The 22,254-nt window shown below is 52.3% G+C and overlaps 1 protein-coding gene across 1 annotated transcript in view; it reads left to right on the top strand.

Moving 5' to 3' along the window:
• Nucleotides 1-13,972: 13,972 nt before the first annotated feature.
• CHRNB3 (cholinergic receptor nicotinic beta 3 subunit) overlaps nucleotides 13,973-22,254 on the top strand; it is a 43,097-nt gene continuing 34,815 nt past the window's right edge. Inside the window, exons 1-2 of the mRNA XM_073346322.2 lie at nucleotides 13,973-14,090; nucleotides 22,000-22,151. Of these exons, the coding sequence (XP_073202423.1) occupies nucleotides 14,033-14,090; nucleotides 22,000-22,151 (210 nt within the window). The 5' untranslated portion in view covers nucleotides 13,973-14,032. The remainder of the gene's footprint in view (nucleotides 14,091-21,999; nucleotides 22,152-22,254) is intronic.

The raw sequence follows: 22,254 nt of genomic DNA, 5'->3' as shown, positions 1-22,254 counted from the left end.
TGGCACCGGCCTCGGCACTGACAACTCTTTCAACCTTGGTGCCGACAGCGTTCTCAGCACCACCTGCTGTGCTGGTGCCAACCGCATTTTCGGCACCGTGGCACTGACAGCGGCACAGACAATGGCCCCGCCACCTTCGTCAGCTCAGGCAGCTGGTTTGGCACCGGCTCCACCGGCGGTACCATCAGTGTCTCCGGTGCCTGTACCAATGCTGAGGGCAGGGATAGGATACAGAGGGCCCTAGACAAATTAGAGGATTGGGCAAAAAGAAATCTGATGAGGTTCAACAAGGACAAGAGCAGAGTCCTGCACTTAGGACGGAAGAATCCCATACACCACTACAGACTAGGGACCGAATGGCTAGGCAGCAGTTCTGCAGAAAAGGACCTAGGGGTTACAGTGGACGAGAAGCTGGATATGAGTCAACAGTGTGCCCTTGTTGCCAAGAAGGCCAATGGCAGTTTGGGATGTATAAGTAGGGGCATTGCCAGCAGATCGAGGGACGTGATTGTTCCCCTCTATTCGACATTGGTGAGGCCTCATCTGGAGTACTGTGTCCAGTTTTGGGCCCCACATAGAAGGATGTGGAAAAATTTGAAAGAGGCCAGCGGAGGGCAACAAAAATGATTAGGGGTCTGGAACACATGACTTATGAGGAGAGGCTGAGGGAACTGGGATTGTTTAGTCTGCGGAAGAGAAGAATGAGGGGGGATTTGATAGCTGCTTTCAACTACCTGAAAGGGGGTTCCAAAGAGGATGGATCTAGACTGTTTTCAGTGGTAGCAGATGACAGAACAAGGAGTAATGGTCTCAAGTTGCAGCGGGGGAGGTTTAAGTTGGATATTAGGAAAAACTTTTTCACTAGGAGGGTGGTGAAACACTGGAATGCGTTACCTAGGGAGGTGGTGGAATCTCCTTCCTTAGAAGTTTTTAAGGTCAGGCTTGACAAAGCCCTGGCTGGGATGATTTAGTTGGGGATTGGTCCTGCTTTGAGCAGGGGGTTGGACTAGATGACCTCCTGAGGTCCCTTCCAACCCTGATATTCTATGATTCTATGATTGACAGCCCCGGCACTGACAGTCGCTCCATCGGCACCGACATTCCCCCCGAGAGTAGTGGGACCCCTTGGGATCTGATGGCAGGAAGCATCTGCTGTTTATAGCCTCTCCTCCTCATCTCTGGATGAGGCATTGGCAGGCACAGCCATAGCCCCGGTGCTTGAGGACAACAGGGTATTACAACAGTTGCTGCGAAGGGTCTGGGCATTAAGGCTGAGGAGGTGGTCGAGGAGGTTGATCCCATGGTGGATACCCTCACCCCCTCAGGAGCTTCTCCTATTGCCCTACCACTGATTAAGACTATTGTAGACACCACCAAGACCCTGTGGCAGATCCCAGCTTCCTTGCCATCCACTGCCAAGTGCAACGAGAGGCGTTATTTCGTGCCCTCCAAGGGATACGAACATTTGTACTCCCACCCACCTCCCAACTCTCTTGTCATGGCCGCTGCTAATCAGCATGAGTGGCAGGGTTTCCAGGGGCCCTCCCCTAAAAACAGGGAGGCTAAGTGCCTAGACCTTGTCGGGAGAAGGGTCTATTCTACAGAGAGTCCCCAGCACCGTATTTCGAACCAGCAGGCCATCATCAACAGGTACTTGTATAACACCTGTGCGGCAATGGCTAAATTTTCGGAGCTCCTCCCATCAGACTCCCAAGTCAAGTTCTCGGCCTTGGTGGAGGAGGGGAAGCTAGTCTCCTGTGCTTCCCTCCAGGCCGCGTTGGATGATGCTGGCTCCAAGTCTTGGGGCTCCCTTATGAGGTCCAACAGACTATTCAGGACCTCCCATTTGAGGGTGTGACTCTTTTCTCTGAAAAGACAGACAAGAGGCTGCATAGTCTGAAAGACTCACCTCAGGTCTTTGGGCCTGCACCCTCCTGCCACGCAGCGGAAACACTTTAGGCCGCAACCTCCTCTGAGGTTCTATCAGCAGAACCGCCAGGATGGTTCTCGGAAGAGGAGCAGGAAAAGACAACATCTGTCCTTAGACCAGGGCTCTGGCCAACCCAAACCACCTTCCGGCCCCAAACTAGCCTTTTGAAGGTGCGGTTGAGGACAGTGCACCAGAACAAAAACTGGATCTACCCCACCTTACCTTTTCCTCCCAACTGTCCCCTTTCTACCATGCATGGTCCCGTATCACCTCGGACCGCTGGGTGCTCCGCACCATAGAAAGGGGATCCTCCATCCAATTCTTTGCCCTTCTGCCCTTCCACCCTCCTTCCCCATCCCTCTTCAGGGACGCTTCTCATGAGCAGCTCCAGGAGGTACAGTCCCCCCTATCTCTATGGGCAGTGGAGGAGGTTCCTCAGGAGCACAGGGGCAAGGGCTTTTATTCCAAAGGCAGCCTCAGGCCTATCTTGGACCTGTGAGAACTCAACAAGTTTGTGAAGAAACTCAAGTTCCACATGGTCTCTTTGGCTTCCATCATCCCTTCCTTGGATCCAGGGGACTGGTATGCCACCCTCGACTTGAAGGACCCATGTTTTCATATCGCAATTACTCAGCCCCACAGGAAATACCTGAGTTTTGTGGTCAACAGTACCAACTACCAATTTACTGTCCTTCGGCATGTCAGCAACACCTCCGGTATTCATCAAGTGCATGGCAGTCATCGCTGCATTTCTGCACAGGCACCAGGTACAGGTGTTTCTGTACCTCGACGACTAGCTGATCAGGGGCCGCTCCAGGACCCAAGTGGAAGCTCAGGTCAGATTCATCAGAGCCACCTTCAACAACCTGGGTCTTCTTCTAAACGAAGCAAAATTGACTCTGTCCCCCACCCAGAGGATAGAGTTTATTAGGGGCAGTACTGGATTCGACCCAAGCTGGGGCATACCTGCCAGAAGCGAGGTTTCAGGCTCTGACCAATATTATTTGAGGCCTCAGTTTCCCACCACCACAGCGAGGAACTGCCTGAAGCTTCTCAGACACATGGTTGCCTGTACCTACGTGGTGCAGCATGCCAGACTCAGGCTTCGACCTCTTCAGTCGTGGCTTGCATCAGAGTATCGCCCAGTGTGGGACAGCTTGGACAGGATAGTGACCCCGCCTCACCTGGTCCTTGACTCCCTCCTGTGGTGGCTCGACCCTCAGGAGGTATGGTCAGAGGTCTCCTTCACCACTCCACAGCTGTCTCTGTCGCTAGTGACGGACATGTCAGACTTGGGCTGGGGAGCACATCTGGGAGACTGCAGGACTCAAGGCCTCTGGTCTCAGGCGGATCTAGGTCTCCACATCAATGTCAGAGAGCTCAGAGCGGTGTGCGTAGCATATCAGACCTTCCGGGCCTGCTTAATGGGACAATGTATATCAGTCATGATGGACAATACAACAGCAAAGTTCTATATCAACAAACGGGGGTGCATGCTCCTCTCCCCTGTGCCAGGAAGCCCTCATGCTGTGAGACTTCTGTGTAGAACATTCAATTCACCTGCAGGTGTCATACCTCCCCGGGGTGCAGAACGAGCTGGCGGACCACCTCAGCAAGTCGTTTCACAGCCACAAGTGGTCCCTTCACCCAGACGTCGTGATTTCAATCTTCCAGAGGTGGGACTTTCCCCAGATAGACGTATTCACCATGTGACCTAACAGGAAGTGCCAGCAGTTCTGCACTTTCCGGAATTACAGCCTGGGCTCCAGTGCCGACACTTTCCTCTTCAATTGTGGAGGTTCTCTCCTATACGCCTTTCCGCCCATACCACCTGTTCACAAGGTGCTCCTCAAGATCCAGAGAGAACGAGCTCAGGTCCTATTGATAGGGTCAGCCTGGCCCTATCAGCACTGGTACACATCTCTCCTAGACGTGTCAGTGGAAACCCCTGTCACCCTGCTGCTCTTCCTGAACCTTCTGACACAAGATCACTGTCGTCTTCAACATCCGAACCTCGAGTCACTTTGCCTCACGGCATGGAAGCTCCATGGTTGAACCCAATGGAGCTTTCCTGTTCAGACCAGGTTAGACAGGTCCTCCTTGGCAGCAGAAAACCCTCTACGAGAGCCACATACCTTGCCAAGTGGAAGAGATTTTCAACCTGGTCAGCGCAGCACCATTCGTCCCCAATGCTAGCCTCAGTGTCGCTCATTCTGGGCTACCTCCTCCATCTGAAGCAGCAGGGGCATTTGTTGTCATCAATAAGGGTGCACTTAGCCGCCATCTTGGCCTTCCACCCGGGCACGGAGGGCCACTTTGTGTTTGCTAACCCTATGGTCAGACAGTTCTTAAAAGGGCTCGACAGGCTATACCATAATGTGCATCAGCCTGTCCCTGCCTGGGAACTTCAACCTGGTTCTTTCTAGGCTCATGGGACCCCCCTTTGAACTGTTAGCGACGTGCTCCCTGCTCTACCTCTCTTACAAGGTGGCGATAACCTCGGCCAGGAGGGTGTCTGAGCTCAGGGCCCTGATGTCAGACTGTCCCTACACCATGTTCTGTAAGGACAAGGTGCAGCTCAGGCCTCATCCTGCTTTCCTCCTGAAGGTTGTATTGCAGTTTCACATCAACGAGGATGTCTTTCTCCTGGTATTCTACCCTAAATCGCATTCCAGCGGCAGGGAGCAGAGGCTCCACTCTCTGGATGTTCACAGGGCGCTAGCTTTCTACATTGACAGAACAAAGCCATTTAGAAAATCGGTCCAGCTGTTCATGGCAGTGGCAAACAGAATGAAGAGCCTAACGTGTCCTCACAATGCATCTCGTCAAAGATCACATCCTCCATATGCAAGTGTTACAACCTGGCAGGTGTTCCTGCACCTCCAATTACTATGCACTCCACCAGGGCGCAGGCTTCATTAACATCGTTCCTGGCTCAGGTTCCCCCTCAGGAAATCTGCAGGGCAGCGATGTGGTCCTCCATCCATACTTTCGCCACGCACTATGCGATTACCCAACAGGCCAGAGATAATGCGGCCTTTGGACAAGCAGTGCTGCAATCAGTGGACAACTCCGGCCCCACCACCTGAATTTGGGCTTGTGAGTCACCTGATTTGGAGTTGACATGAACAAGCACGCGAAGAAGAAAAAACAGTTACCTTCTTGTAACTGTTGTTCTTCGAGATGTGTTGTTCATGTCCATTCCAATACCCACCCTCCGTCCCCTGTCAGAGTAGCTGGCAAGAAGGAACTGAGGGGGTGGTGGGTCGGCATGGCGAGACTCCGGGGGCGCCCAGACTGACCCGATGGATGGGAAAAATAGCCGCCTATGGGAAAAATCTTCCAGCTACCATTCACGTGCGCACGCACACACCTGATTGGAATGGACATGAACAAGCACTCGAAGAACAACAACAGTTACGAGAAGTGAGTAACCGTTTTTTCCCATGGGTATGGAAGAAAAGTCTAGTTATGGAAACTTAATTCATCTTTACTAGTTCACAGTGTGTGCTGGCTGGGGCAGACATCATTCACAGATAATAGTTAGAGGTGCGTTGGCATTGTTATATTACTACTACACATACCACTCACTACAAGCTTCATCCCGGAGCGGGAAAGAGCAATGCCCGGTAGAACACACTGCAGCAACACACATTACTGTGACTCGCTATTGAAATGGTCTTTCAAAGCCTCCCTGAGCTGAATAGCTCTCCACTGAGCTCTTCTTAGAGCTCTGGCTGCTCAAAATCCGCAGACAGCCGTCCCACCTCCCCTGCCCGCCCTGGGGGAAACTTCCCCTCTTTGCTTCTCAGGCATTATATAAGACACAGCAGGAGCTGTAACTGGTGGGATATTTTTCTCACTGGGGTCCAATCTCAAGAGCAGACAGTGACGGCGACCTTTCAAATGACCAAAGGCACATTCAACGGTCATTCTGCATCTGCTGAGCCTATAGTTGAAGTGCTCCTTGGTGTTGTTGAGGGGGAGCAAGGAGTAGGCTTGGTCTCCCACGATCACTCTTGGCATTTCAGCATCCCCAATGGTAATCCACTGGTCTGGAAAGAAAGTCCCTGCTTGCAGCTTTCTGAACAGGCCTGTGTTCTTAAACACGCACGCATCATGCACCTTCCCAGACCACCCCACACTGATGCTGGTAAAGCATCCCCATGAGCCATCAGCATTTGCATTACCGTAGAAAAGTATCCCTTTCTATTGATGTACTCTGTGGCAAGGTGGTCTGGTGCCAAAATAGGGATCTGCGTGCCATCTATCGCTCCACTACAGTTGGGAACCCACGTGCTACAAAATTGTCCTGCACATGGCCCAGAGTTGCAGCCCTGCACACTTGTATCACAGTAGCCCCCATTGGTAGCAATCAGGCGTTGCCAGTTTCCACAGAGCAATCACCACTCTCTTCTCCACTCTCAGTGCAGAGCTCACTTTGATGTTGCTGCACTGGAGGGCTGGGGCGAGCTCTGTACACAGATCCAGGATGTGGCCTTGCACATCCAAAAGTTCTGCAGCCACTGCTCATCCTCCTGAACCCGCATGACAATGCGACCCCACCAGTCAGTGCTTGTTTCTTGAGCCCAGAACCGGCACTCCATCATCTGCAGCTGCTCTGTGAATGCGGCCAATAACTTTGAATTGTTTCTGTGTCCCACAGCAATCTAGCCTCCAAGGAATCGTCATGTTCTCCACGGCTCCTCTTGTGGCTCTGCAAATACTCTAGGATCCAGCCCCCGCAGGCTTGCAACACTCATCACAATATTTGTGAGATGTGCAGGATCCAGGCTTCTGACACAGATTGCAGACATTGAGGGGGGACGCACAGGTGTGTGGGGATTTTGAAAAGAGACGTGAAACATTGTGGGATACAGGTGAAATTATGGGATGGAGAACACCGTATGACAGGCTGTTGACTCATTTTGGCCCCATGAGGCACTGCAAAACCTTCCCAAAACACCCTGAGCTAGATGGTAGCAAATTGCACAGTGGGATAGCTACCCATGATGCATGGCATACTGCATCGATGCACGCGCTGCTCGTGAGGACGGGCACTGCTGACACAAGCAGCGTAGACACACACAAGCGACTGAATTACTGTGCCGGCTGTATGCAGACGTAACTTAGGTTGACATAATTTTGTAGTGTAGACGTGTCCCAAAGCCACTACAGTTGGATTCCAGGAGCTGCTGCCAGCAGTGTCCCAACCCTGCCATCAGGTGATAGTACAGCTGCACCAACGCAGCAAAGAGATGGGGAGGGAGGGAGGGCGGGCTCAGAAAGAGAAAATAACAGAGAGCAAGAAAAGCAGTGTCAGGAGAGAAGGAAAAAAGGAGAGGGATGGTGGTGATCATGGGATGTCTCTGGGAATGGACAAGGAGACAGAGCTGGGGTTTGGGTGGGTGCATGTGGAAGAAGGAACAGATAGTGGGTATGGGAAGGAGGGGCAGTGTGTGAGGATAGGGGAGGGGAGAAGCAGAGAGGGGGAGGGGGCATGTGAGGGAGATTGCGGAGTGTGTATGGAGGATGTGGGGGTGGCAGGAGAGGGTGGGGGAGGGGACAGGATGTATGGAAGATGGGGGATGGGAAAGGGCGTATGGGGGAGGGGAGAGGGTGTATGGAAGATAGGGGAGAGGATGTATGGAAGATGGGGAAGGGGAGATGTGTGGGGAGGGTGTAGAAGCGTAGAGCACGTCAGTGGGGGGAGGTGGGAATGGCAGTCCAGCCCTGCACAGCGTTATATCTTAAATGGTGTAGCTGAGAGATGCAAGGTGCCCTGCTGTAATGTGGCGTCCTGCTTCTGATCATGACGGGGGGATGTTAGTACCTACGATACTTATTTGTGGTCGTTGCTCTTTCACTCTGTCTGTGTACCTTGGCCCATCACCTGGTCGCTGGGCACATTCACAGCAATGCCAATAACAAAGTGTATTTCATAATAATAATAATTAATAATAAATTATTAGTGAGCTGCTCAACCAAGGGTACAGCTCTTTACACACACCCCTTTCTGCAGACAAAGTCCGGTATAATTGAATGCACCTCACACTATGCCCTGAAGACTAACAGACTTGGGATCTGCCAGACCAATGCCAGGAACAAGTCTGAAAGGTAGGAGCCCATTGCTGAGACAGTCTTTTCAATAGCCCTCAGACGTACACATCCAGGGGCTGTGAATAAGTGCTGTGGGGCACATGATGGGACTTGGGATTGAATCCATGGCACTAATAACAAATGTCAATAACCTGCTCTAAAGATGGAGAAGACTTCTTTCTACCTCACCCCCTGGCCCCCGAAACTGTCCTCCACATTGCATCTCGGACTTCCAGTCCCTACATTAACAGTAGTGGTACTCTGCTCTGAGCCATTTTTCACTGGCTCCTGAAGGGCACAGCTCTGATACCTAAGTAACCATCTGGGGGTCTCCAGGGCAGGATGTGAAAAACCCCAGAAAGCCTTCCAGACAACAGACAACCGCCCAGCCTATGGTAGACACAAACATCCCTACGAATTCCCTGGCTGAATGGAGACTGACCCCCAGCCCCTGCCTGAGGGGGTGGGGCTAGTGAGTCTGAACTACATGGAAGGAAATTACAGGATAGCTTTTAGAATGTAACCCGCATCCCAACAGGTTCCCCCAGTCAATATCCCAACAATGACAGCTGAGAATACTCAGTACCCTAAACCCATCCCCAACAACCCATCCCTCGCACCTCTCACTCTGTGCCCCCAATCACCCCTTTTACATTAAAATCAAATTCTTAGCTCCCCAGAAATACGAGTAGTGGGGTCCTCAGGTCTGCAGCAGGGGCTGCTTGAAATACCCCTGTTTCCTAGCAGCCACAGACCCTTTAGGATGGGTTCTGGAACAGCTGCAGCTCAGATCAAGTCCTGCCGAAAGAAACCTTCTCTCCAGAAGTGGAGTGGTTCTCATGGGTTGGACACTATCTAACAGTAGCCCACAGTGTCTTCACGCTATGGAAGGGAGTTGAGGGCAGAGGAAGGGGCCCCTGCTTTGAAAATACTGTGTGTGCTGTGGGGTGGGAAAGCTACTCCCACCTCATTGTCTCTACAGGAGCTGATGGGGGGCAGCTGGAAATACTGCTGTGGAATTGAGATAGGTTCCAGGAAGCTGCACTTGGTCTAGAGGTGCCTTACAGTCCTTTGCTGACTGGTAATGGCCCAGAGCAGCCCTGATTCTGAGGGGCTATCATGGATGTCCCTGGGGCACGTGTTGGGACAAAGTGGGAGTCTGTTGAACTGGATTCTTCTCTGGCTCTTCTGGTGATGACTGGGCATTGGCAGGGGGATCAAACTTCATCCCCCAAACTTCATTACAGGAGCTGTCACTCTCTTACTGGCTCTTCCTCTAAGTGGTCCCTGCGTGGTGTGGGAGAGCAGCAAGGCCCAGAGCTCCGTTATGTTTACCCATTTCACTATGACCATCTTGAGATTGTTCCCAAAACAATGTCATGATCAAACTGCATCAAAAGCCCTGGGGAGTCAAACACTATCCTGAAATGGCAGCTGAGCCCAAACGCCACTCCGAGGGCCCCTCTCTCTGGCTCTGGTCCTACAGGGAGTCCTTTCCCTACGTGAGTGAGGCAGGGAGTCTCCTGCTCTTAGTGTTAGACCTGAATAACTCTGTTCCTGTGTATTTAGACCTGGACCTGCTGTGCTTATCCCACTTTTGCCAGAGCATATTGCAGCCAACTCCTCTCTCCCTCTTCCATTTATCTGTCAAGTACCATCCTTCAGGCTCCTCCCTGTCTAGCTTCTTCTCCAACTGAGTCTCTCATTTCCGGTCCTCAAAACTTCTCAACCTCATCCGTGATGATTAAGGAATATAGGGATGGAAGGGACCTCCTGAGTCATCAAGTCCAATCCTCTGCTATGGCAGGCAACCCCATCATATAATCCCCTTCATAAATGTACCAACCTCCAATTTAAAACTAGTTAGGTTGTTTGCACCCACTTTTCCTATGGGGAGGCTGTTCCAGAAACACACTCCTCTGATGGTTAAAAGCCTTCTTCTGATATCCAGTCTAAATCTATTCATGACCACTTTATACCTATGTGTTCCTGTGACAACATCGTCCCTTAGTTTACTCCTGTGATTTTTAGAGTGCAATCATATGCCCTCTGAGCCTGCTTTTGCTACACTACACAAGCCAAGATCTCCCAGTCTCCTCTTGTAAGGTAGGCTCTCCATTCCCCTGATCATCCTAGTAGCCCTTCTTTGAACCTGTTCCAGTTTGAATGAATCTTTCTTGAACATGAGTGACCAGAACTGTAAGCAGTATTCCAGATGAGGTCTTACTCGTGCCATGTACAATTATATTAATGCTTCCCGATCTCTATTCTACATGGAAGACTGCAGCAGAGAACTGGAGGAGAAAGCTGCAGCACTTGCAAATATTTTTGGACCAGGAACAGAACAGAGAAACCAGAGAGGGCAAGATCCTTCACACTACTATACGTGGCAAGCCCAGGGGCATGGGGGATGCACAGTATAAGTCAGCGAAAGCATGAATGGGGCTGCAAACTGCTAGACAAAGGTCATTAAAAATGTCAAGAACACAGAACCACACAGAAATGTTACTTGATAAAGACACATTTTCTTTAAAGGGAAACTAACTGCCAGATAAGATAACTGATCATTATGTTTTAAACCTGTGTAATAAGGCTAAATGATGTGAACAATTAACAGGCTAATGAGAACCCAGATTATTTCTGGTATAACTGATAACCAGTTCAAAGCAAAGTTATTGCAAGAAATTGACTTGAATTTGCAAAGTTTTGATACTTGTGAAAACCAAGCTTCCCAACTTCAAGTTAACCAAGAGGGAAAGAGAACTGAAGTGCATCTAATTATAAATGCAGTCCATGCATAAAGACAGACTGCAAGGATAAGCAAATAAAAAAAAAAACAAATATGTTTGCAACACAGGCGGAGGCAACTGCAAAACAACCCAAAGACAGCTAGCAAAAAGGGTGTGATAAATGTGCTGTGAAAGCAACCATTTAGCAAAAGTGCATCTCTCGCCGCACAAGTTGCAAAGAAATACAAAAGCAGAATGCATGCCCGAATATAAGACTGGAGAACAAAGCTCTGACGAGGATGCAGAAGACTGCTGGGTCTTCTCATACCACTACAAAGACAGGTTCCACAACAGATGGGCTTGTGGCTTTGGCAATAAATCAACAAAAAATGCATTTCAGAATACATACTGGAGCGGACTGCAAAATAATCACAGTAGGCATGTTCAAAAGGGTTAGTGACTGCCCAACGTTAAAATCCAAATCTAAGGTTCTCCCATAAAGCAGTGACCACACCATTCCACGTGTCGAAGCCACACTGGCAAGTCTGTTACAGATACCAGTTTGAAGTAATGGAACAGGGAGTCCCATGAATGCTTGAGTTGAAAAGCAACCTGCAAAATGCAGATAATCAAAGGGGGGTATAACTTGCCTGTTGAATGGGATGCAAAAGATGTTCTTAAAGAACTTGGTAAGCTGTTTAACAGACTGGGATATAACCCACCTCACTGATATAAATCTGAGCATGCTGCCAAAAAGACAGACACCATGAAAAGCCCCATTAGCATCAAGAAGTAAAAAGATGAGCTTGGCCAGATGGTAAATTAAGATGTTATAGGGTTACCAGGCTAGTCAATGCTCTCAAGTTGCAGTGGGGGAGATCTAGGTTGGATATTAGGAAACACTTTCACTAGAAGAGTGGTGAAGCACTGGAATGGGTTACCTAGGGAGGTGGTGGAATCTCCATCCTTAGAGGTTTGTAAGGCCTGGCTTGACAAAGCCTTCGCTGGGATGATTTAGTTGGGGATTGGTCCTGCTTTGAACAGGGGATTGGACTAGATGACCTCCTGAGGTCTCTTCCAACCCTAATATTCTATGATTCTATACAACTAAATCAGTCAAGGATCTGAATAGCTCCAAAAGATTCTACTATGGCCATCAAAGACGATCAGTATCCCACGAGAACAGCTGAGGAGGTCATATCTAGATTTTAAACTGGAAATGTATTTTCAAATTTGGATGCAAGCCAAGTGTTTTGGCCGGTCCATCTTGCTATGGCAAGGGCAAAACTCTGCGCTTTAAACTCTCTTTTTCTAGATATATGTTTTAGTGACTTCCATTCGGGGTGCCTGAGGGAGGAATGGGGTGGGAAAATGAACATTGAGGGTGAATGGGTCTGATCCAAAGCCCATTTGAAGTAATTGATTTCCATTAGATTAGGTCCAATACCAGGAAGAATGAGATTTAGAAACTTGTTCAATAGGCTCCCCATGGAACTGCTACAAGCCCCATCAGTTTAGTTATTTAACACTAGACCCTGAGGACACTGGGGGAAACAATCCTATACTCACAGTAATGTTGGTCTGGCAGGGACCTCGAGAGGTCATCTGGTCCAGCCCCCTGCACTTAGGTAGTTCCAGGTAAACCTAGACCAGTGGTTTCCAAACTTCTTTTTCTGGCGACCCAGTTGAAGAAAATTGTTGATGCCTGTGACCCAATGGAGCTGGGGATGATGGGTTTGGGATGTGGGAGGCGCTCTGGGCTAGGGCAGAGGGTTTGGGTGTGGGGGTGAGGGCTGCGGGGTGGGGCTGGGAATAAAGGGTTCAGGGTGTGGGAGGGGGCTCTGGGCTGGGGCGGGGGTTGGAGTGCGGGAGGAGATCAGGGCTCTGGGCTGGGGGTGCAGGCTCTGGGGTGGGGCTGGGGATGAGGGGTTTGGGGTGCCTGTCCTGGCATCGTGGACTGCGCTGCGCCCTGGAAGCAGCCAGCAGCAGGTCTGGCTTCTAGGCGGAGGCGCGCAAGCAGCTCCCCATGGCTCTCGCCCACAGGCACCACCCCCCAGCTTCCATTGGCCGGTTCCCGGCCAGTGGGAGTGCGGACCCAGGCGGATGCCCCCCTGCCTAGGAGCTAGACCTGCTGCTGGCCACTTTCTGGGTGCAGCGCAGTGTCAGAACAGGTAGGGACTTGCCTTCTTTAGCCGGGCAGCACCGCCGACGGGACTTTTAATGGCCCAGTCGGCGGTGCAGACCAGAGCCGCCGCGACCCAGTCCCTTCCATTCCGTGACCCAGTACTGGGTCGCGACCCACAATTTGAAAACCACTGACCTAGACCATCCCTGACAGGTGTTTGCCTAACCTGTTTTTACAAACATCCAATCATGGAGATTCCCCCAGCCTCCTTTGGAAGCCTGTTCCAGTGCTGAACTACCCTTAGAAAGTTTTTCCTAATATCTGACCTTAATCTCCCTTGCTGCAGATTAAGCCCAGTACTACTTGTCCTACCTTCAGTGGACACGGAGAACAATTGATCACTGTCCTCTTCCTAACAATTTATTATGAATTAAGAGACAGTTAGCATGTCCAGCCACAGCCTTCTTTTCTCTCGATTAAACATGCCCTTCTTTCAACCCTTCCTGCACGGGGAAAGTGCGACCTTTTCCATCCCTGATGTTTATGATTTGGTGGTAAAAGATATATTTGTGGAATATTTGTATTATGGTCTGTCTTGGCTGTCTACCACTTACATTTTTTCTGACTTCATGCTGATTTATAGCAGGCTAGCACTGGTTATAATATAAAGAGTGGTTTCAGAGTAACAGCCGTGTTAGTCTGTATTCGCAAAAAGAAAAGGAGTACTTGTGGCACCTTAGAGACTAACCAATTTATTTGAGCATGAGCTTTTGTGAGCTACAGCTCACTTCATCGGATGCATACCGTGGACGGTATGCATCCGATGAAGTGAGCTGTAGCTCACAAAAGCTCATGCTCAAATAAATTGGTTAGTCTCTAAGGTGCCACAAGTACTCCTTTTCTTTTTGCGAATATAAAGAGTAAATGTGTTGGAGTTTAGGACCCAGAGATATTTTTCAGACTTACAGGCTGTGACAGCTGACTGAAAATCAATGAAGCGTACTTTAAAAAGCTTCCTAGTGATGCAAGATTAGGCTTGGAATGCACTATCCTTCTTTGCAGACACTCTTATCCTTCATGCTTTCTAGTTAGTTCATGTTAACCCATTTCTAGGCTGGACTGTGTTCGCTTGTGAAAACAAAAGCTGCCATGCTGCTGCTCCTAGATCTGACTATGGTGCCCCTCATTCTTTGCGTTAGCAACTCAGGTAAGTGCGATTTCTTCCTTTCCCATGGTCAACGTCAGAAATGCAGATCTCTGTCTGTAACACAGGTCGGTGTCTGCTTGTTGAAGTTAGGCATTAGCATTCATTCTTCTAATATTTATTCTACTTTCTTTTAAAACAACTTTGACTTGTAAAACATGGTTATACTTGTTCCTACATTTAAAAGCCTTTTAGACATGAGGCAATGAAGTTACTGGTAGATATTACTGGAGCAGAGGAGAAATGAAGAGTAACTAAAATAGCAGAGCCACTTTCTACTCAGAAAGGTGCATCTTGGGTTTAGTGCCCAATCCCACAAAATATTTGACATTTGAGAAGAAAAGTAGTGTTTTTATGAGTGTGTGAGGGAGAGAGAGAGAGAGAGAGAGAGAGAATGATGCTAAAGAAGAGACAATCCCCAGCATTGAGAGGAACACCTAGCCGCTCAAGTGAAAAGACGAAAGGCAAAAGGTACCGTCTGTGTATTTCTTCCAGTGCACATTATGTGTAGAAAGCTCCCTCCACCATCAATGCCAGAGCTTTTTCTATTCATTTATCAACTCTTTTGCCAGTAGGATCAGAAACCACAAACCACTATAAATGAGGAAAAGTTAACGAGGGGAGATATTAAGTGGTATGGCAAGCGTGATGAATTCATCGTACACACAATAAATGTGGTGATGAGCACTGAAACTTACACACACACGAATCAATGACATTGGAGATGGGTCTGACCTACAGCTTCTGATAATCTTGTTCATCTTTCTTCAAGGGCAACGTCGCTTCTTTCAGTGTATTCCCCACTGCTTCATCTAGTCTTGTTGTAAAAGATTCTAGCCTAAAGTCTTCTCACATTTCTTTGGGGAGATGAGATCATGGCAGAACAGACCTCACCGGAAGGACTTTTTCCCAGCTATTCAGCCTACATGTTTTCTGTACTCAGTTTTACCCCATTTCTCTTAGTTCCCTAAACAGCCTTTTTCCTTCTTTAGGGTTTTAGGGATGCCTGTTAGGCACAGCCTGGAGGAGGGGGCCCCGCAATACCTGGAGACATTTTGTAGAGAGTAGCCCTTGCACCAGGAGGAGCATGCCTGTGATTTTATGGGATGCAGACTGCTCACCCCATGCCTATGGAGGGGGCAGGGCCATAGCATTGCCTCTTCCTTGCCCCCCTCTCCTGCATTTGGGGACCAATTTATTCCCAGTGGATAACTGATGTCACCATTTACACCACAGCTGAATTTGGCCCGATCGATCTTTCGTGGCTCTGTTTCTGGGGACCCCACTTCTTTCCTTTCTGCATCTCCTCTATTGATCATGCTCTTCAAGGCTCAACATAATCCAGCTGTAAGAATCATCCCACCCAGTTTCCATTATGCCTCCCAGATCGGAGTCAGGGCCCATGTACTCTGTGACATAGGTTCTATGAAAACTGCTTCCTCTTCTCTACTGATTCTGTGGCACAGGGACATTTCTGAGCCAGCTTCAGGGGCGGGTTGTATTACATTAAATCAGGAAAGGGATAAGGGATGTTGTTCATTATTTTCCAGTTAAATCTAACACACTTCCCAGGTTTGGGATGTTTTCTGGTTTACGGCCTCCCCCAGGTTGTCCCTCTGCTGGGAGATTTTGCTGGCAATGCACCACTGCAGCATTTGTCAGGGGAAAGCTGGAGGGCTTGGCAGCTAGAGACTCTGGTCCCTGGGAACAGTGGGAGGCAGTTTGGGTTTGCGGCACTCGGATTCAATGAGGCTTTTGGCAGCGGGCATGGGAAAGGGAGTGAGCAGGCATTTGGAGGAGAGGGCTTGACATTGTAGAGGTAGAGTCTAGTCCTTACTCCAGCGTATGGTGGTGGGGCCAGCCAGCTGGGGATGAGCATGGTGAAATGCCCTGGTAGCATAGAGACAGCTACACCAGCTAAATACCACTTTCTCCCCCTCAACAGGGAGGGGAGTCATGCCGGGGCAGCAGGGAGTGCAGTGATCTGGACGGAGAGAGCTGTATGGGGAGAGAGAGACTGGTGTGTTCCAGAACTTCCTAGCTGGTGTAACAGCCCATAGGGGCTGTTACAAACTGGCAAAACTTAGAGCAGCCGAGGCTGCTCTAAATTGTACCTGTGTGTGTGTGTGCACCAAACTGGCTCCTTCGTCTCAGTGCAGAGAAGGTGGAAAAGTGGCCAAAAGCCACCTTGTTCATGTATCGTCATCCCCATCACCCCCCCCGTCAACTGTGCTCTGTCTCCTGAACCAGCTTCTCCGCTCCAGCTCCATATCCATATCCAATAATGGACAGGCACAGGAGCTGGGAAGTTTCTGCTCAGAATCAGCAGTGAAACAGTCAACAGCGTTACCATGTTGCAGTGTTATTGTTAGGCTCCAGAGTCAAGAACCTACCTGAGATGAATGGGGCATTTCCCATCCTCACAGGCTCTGAAGCTGTAGATGTAGGATGAGTGTTACAGGGGTATATGTCCAGTTCCAGGCTGGGAGTAACCACAGGGGTTAGAAAATGGATTTGTTTATGTGAAAGCTCAGATCTGGGAGCATGTTTCTGCTGCAGCTGGTTCCTAGGCCTTACTTGCCCTCACCCTAGCCTTATTCCCAGCACACCCTGTCCATTGGCCTCACACACATGTATAAGCAGAGATTCCAGTCTATTCATGTGTTTGCTGCAGGGCGTTACTATCTTCCGCCTCCAGATTGCACTCTGAATGCACTGCCAGGCTCTGGGGTGGAAGGGAATCCGCTCCCTCTCCCTTTGTTTAGATGCTACCTAAGGAACGCTGGCAGGTCAAACCCGGGAGACTGCCACACCGTCTGCTTCAGTGGAATCAGCACCTTTAATCCACTGACCACTGGCTAGCCGCCCCGAAAGGACTCCCTTTTCTGTAGCAGCCGCGGGGGTACGGACATTGCCCTGCTGAAATGTCTCTGATGTCTAGGGAGTATTTCCTGACAATCACAGCCCAGATGGGCCTGGCTGCAGCATGAATTCTCAGGGTGGCGCCTCCTCCCAGTCTTGTGCGCCTTACAGGAGGCCAGGCGCTTCAGCAGGTCAGCCCCCGGCCGGCCGCCCAGCCAGCGGGGCGCTCTGCAGGGGCCTGCACGCCGGGCGAGCAGAGCTCCAGCTTTCAGCTCAGGCAGTAGATCTACCGGCTCCAGGCAGGGGCGGCGAGTTCTGCCTCCACCTGGTGCCTTCGCACCGGCAATATCCAGAGCCCAGGGGCCCGGCGTCCCCCCGAGCCCACCTGCCGCCCCCCCGCGCGCCTCCCCGGGCCCTGCCCAGCCCAGCCGCTCCATGCTGCCTCCCTGCAGCAACTGCAGGGTCCTCTGCCCCCAGCCCCCCTGCCAGGGCAGACTGACTGAGCCTGCCCTTCCCCCTCACACCTTCCCTTTTCCGGCGGGACCCCCCGCCTGCAGTCGCCGCTCCTGCCCCATGCTGGCCAAGGGGCAGCCCCATCCCTCGCCCCCAGTCAGGGGCAACAGCAGGGGAGGAGGCGCACGCAGCACCCCCCGGCACCCACCCCGGGGGAGGCGAGGGAGATTCCTGGGCCCGAGAGGGGCCCTAGGAGCACATGCAGTGACAGTGGGGGGGGGGGTGAGTGTGCTGCTGGGGGGGCAGGAAAGGGGGGCTCCTCCCCCAGAGCTCGCTGCTGCTGGCAGGGAAAGGGCTGGGGGGGAGTCCTCCTCTCTGGCCCCTGTCCCGGAGCAGCCTGTCTGCCCCCCAAACTCATCCCCAGCCCTGCCCCACCCCAGAGCCCACACCCCCAGCCAGAGCTTTCACTCCCCACCGCACCCTCTGCCCCAGCCCTGAGCCCCCTCCAACACCCCAAACACCTTATCCCCAGTCCCAGCCAGAGCCCTCATCCCCCCACGCCCAACCCTCTGCCCGAGCCCCTCCAACACCCCAAACACCTTATCCCCAGTCCCAGCCAGAGCCCTCATCCCCCCACGCCCAACCCTCTGCCCGAGCCCCTCCAACACCCCAAACACCTTATCCCCAGTCCCAGCCAGAGCCCTCATCCCCCCACGCCCAACCCTCTGCCCCAGCCCTGAGCCCCCTCCAACACCCCAAACACCTTATCCCCAGTCCCAGCCAGAGCCCTCATCCCCCCACGCCCAACCCTCTGCCCAAGCCCCTCCAACACCCCAAACACCTTATCCCCAGTCCCAGCCAGAGCCCTCATCCCCCCACACCCAACCCTCTGCCCGAGCCCCTCCAACACCCCAAACACCTTATCCCCAGTCCCAGCCAGAGCCCTCATCCCCCCACACCCAACCCTCTGCCCGAGCCCCTCCAACACCCCAAACACCTTATCCCCAGTCCCAACCAGAGCCCTCATCCCCCCACACCCAACCCTCTGCCCCAGCCCTGAGCCCCCTCCAACACCCCAAACACCTTATCCCCAGTCCCAGCCAGAGCCCTCATCCCTCCACACCCCTACCCTCTGCCCGAGCCCCTCCAACACCCCAAACACCTTATCCCCAGTCCCAGCCAGAGCCCTCATCCCCCCACACCCAACCCTCTGCCCGAGCCCCTCCAACACCCCAAACACCTTATCCCCAGTCCCAACCAGAGTCCTCATCCCCCCACACCCCAACCCTCTGCCCCAGCCCTGAGCCCCCTCCAACACCCCAAACACCTTATCCCCAGTCCCAGCCAGAGCCGTCATCCCCCCACACCCCAACCCTCTGCCCGATCCCTGAGCCCCCTCCAACACCCCAAACACCTTATCCCCAGTCCCAACCAGAGCCCTCATCCCCCCACACCCCAACCCTCTGCCCCAGCCCTGAGCCCCCTCCAACACCCCAAACACCTTATCCCCAGTCCCAACCAGAGCCCTCATCCCCCCACACCCAACCCTCTGCCCCAGCCCTGAGCCCCCTCCAACACCCCAAACACCTTATCCCCAGTCCCAGCCAGAGCCCTCATCCCTCCACACCCCTACCCTCTGCCCGAGCCCCTCCAACACCCCAAACACCTTATCCCCAGTCCCAGCCAGAGCCCTCATCCCCCCACACCCAACCCTCTGCCCGAGCCCCTCCAACACCCCAAACACCTTATCCCCAGTCCCAACCAGAGTCCTCATCCCCCCACACCCCAACCCTCTGCCCCAGCCCTGAGCCCCCTCCAACACCCCAAACACCTTATCCCCAGTCCCAGCCAGAGCCGTCATCCCCCCACACCCCAACCCTCTGCCCGATCCCTGAGCCCCCTCCAACACCCCAAACACCTTATCCCCAGTCCCAACCAGAGCCCTCATCCCCCCACACCCCAACCCTCTGCCCCAGCCCTGAGCCCCCTCCAACACCCCAAACACCTTATCCCCAGTCCCAACCAGAGCCCTCATCCCCCCACACCCAACCCTCTGCCCGAGCCCCTCCAACACCCCAAACACCTTATCCCCAGTCCCAGCCAGAGCCCTCATCCCCCCACACCCAACCCTCTGCCCCAGCCCTGAGCCCCCTCCAACACCCCAAACACCTTATCCCCAGTCCCAGCCAGAGCCCTCATCCCCCCACACCCCAACCCTCTGCCCCAGCCCTGAGCCCCCTCCAACACCCCAAACACCTTATCCCCAGTCCCAACCAGAGCCCTCATCCCCCCACACCCAACCCTCTGCCCGAGCCCCTCCAACACCCCAAACACCTTATCCCCAGTCCCAACCAGAGCCCTCATCCCCCCACACCCAACCCTCTGCCCCAGCCCTGAGCCCCCTCCAACACCCCAAACACCTTATCCCCAGTCCCAGCCAGAGCCCTCATCCCCCCACACCCAACCCTCTGCCCGAGCCCCTCCAACACCCCAAACACCTTATCCCCAGTCCCAACCAGAGCCCTCATCCCCCCACACCCAACCCTCTGCCCCAGCCCTGAGCCCCCTCCAACACCCCAAACACCTTATCCCCAGTCCCAGCCAGAGCCCTCATCCCCCCACACCCCAACCCTCTGCCCCAGCCCTGAGCCTCTCTAACCCCTGAAACCCCCCAGCCCCAGACAGACCCCTCATCCCCCCACACTCCTACTCTCACTCTGAGCCCCTCCCACACCACAAACCCCTCATCTCCAGCCCCAGCCAGAGCCCTCATCCCCCCACACTCCAACCCTGAGCCCCCTCCAACACCACAAACCCCTCATCTCCAGCCCCAGACAGAGCCCTCATCCCCCTGCCCTCCAACCCTCTACCCCAGCCCTGAGCCTCTCTAACCCCCGAAACCCCCCAGCCCCAGACAGAGCCCTCACCCCGCCACACTCCTACTCTCACCCTGAGCCCCTCCCACACCCCAAACCCCTCATTCCCAGCCTCAGACAGAGCCCTCAGCCCCTACACCCCTACTCTTGCCCTGAGCCCCTCCTATCCCCCAAACCTCTCATCTGCAGCCATACCCCACAGTCCTCACCCTGCACCCACTCCCTTCGTACCCCCTCCCATCCCCAAACCCCAATCCCCTGCCCCAGCTTAGGGCCTGCACCCCAGACCTCATCCCCCACCCAAACTCCCTCCCAGAGCCTTGGGCAGGTGGGGAGAGGAGTTGGGGGGGCAGAGTTTGGGCAGGGGCGGGTTCTGGGCACCACCAAAATTTCTACAAACCTGCCACCCCTGCCCAGGTTCAGTTCCGAGTGCTGCATTACACCTATACTCAGGGTTGCCCAGTGACTGCTCCTTCCCAATGCTTGTGGGCCCCCAAAGCAGGAAGGGAGCAGGCAAAGCAAAGCCCTGCTCCTCTCTGCAGCCCACAGACCTGGACAGGCATGAGCAGGGAGATCCAGCAACACCAGCCAGAGGGCTGGTGCAGCATGAGTTCAGGGTGGGATTTTACCACATGCGTCTTCAAGAGGAAAAGGAAACACCAGTCTCTCCTTCAAGTGCTGTCTGTGTGACTACCAACTTCTCCTGGAGAAATGGGGTGGCCTGGGGCTGGAAGGCAGATGGCAGCTCAAAGGGCTGGAGACACAGCTGGGAGAGGGATGCAAAGTAGTGGAGAGCCCAAACTTCCAAGCGCCGTGTAGAATGGATGGATCTAACCTTCCCCCAGAGCATGGTTACTTCCTGGGTCAGGGTCCTTCATAGAGTTTCTGCCCCCTGGTCAGGAGAAGTATGTCCACACTGGGGATCAGAACACAGTGGGGAGGAGGTGATGGAAATGGTAGCTTCCTGCATAGCAGATTCATCACAAAACACAACCATGCAATCACCGTTCCCTCTAAGCTGTGGGCCTGTGCGCATGCACACAGATCCTAAACCCTGCGCACATGGTGAAACACCACGCACACAAAAATTTGCACAGAAGCACAACAATATGCACAGAAGAAATTTGTTGCACACACGGCCTGTCAAAAATTAGAGGGAACATTGCATGCCATACATCACTCCATGTATGCACTCAGTTTCAAAAGGTCCATGTGAGCAAAATGAGACTGAGACTCTGTAAAGAGCATGTCCTACTTACAGCTGATCAAACGCCTCTATGACGTAGATCAGTCTACCTGGAGTACAAGGTGACCAGGGAGCCCCCAACTCATGTATTACAAAAAAGTGTGATTTCTTCCCGAGGCAACGTATTGATTTGGATTTTCACTGCTTTAAAATGCGAGGCCCATCTGGTGTTCTGGCACCCTTGATGATCTTTTAAAAATATACTAATAAACAATAAACACCTAATCAAATCAGGATAACCCAATGACAGACTAAATATAACAAAATCCCCATTTGAGCTTACTAATTGTACTTCTCTCCTTCTGTGGCTCAATTGAGAGACTGTAAATTTAATCCCTATCTGGCAAGGTTTTGCCTGAGGCAGATTTTCCTGTTTTCATTGATGATGGTTATCTTTTCTCTTACTCTTTTCAACTCACAGGACACCTTGCGTTGCACTTTCACATACACCCACATTCTCTTTGTCTCCTTTTAGCTGTTGCTGGGCTCAGTTTGATTGCTGAAAACGAAGATGCCCTCCTGAGACACTTATTTCATGGGTACCAGAAATGGGTCCGACCTGTTGAATACTCCAACGATACAATAAAAGTCCTTTTTGGCTTAAAGATATCTCAGCTTGTGGATGTGGTAAGTAAGCTGTAAGACCTTTAACAAAGAGAAAACCTACACCTGCAAACTCATGTTGTGGTAAACAATTTTTTAATGTTTGTATCATTTTTCATGGCAAATT

This window comes from Lepidochelys kempii, chromosome 5, assembly GCF_965140285.1.
Source record: "Lepidochelys kempii isolate rLepKem1 chromosome 5, rLepKem1.hap1, whole genome shotgun sequence".
Taxonomy (NCBI): domain Eukaryota; kingdom Metazoa; phylum Chordata; order Testudines; family Cheloniidae; genus Lepidochelys; species Lepidochelys kempii.
Note: the sequence above shows the minus strand (reverse complement) of the source record. Positions and strands in the feature narration are given on the sequence as shown.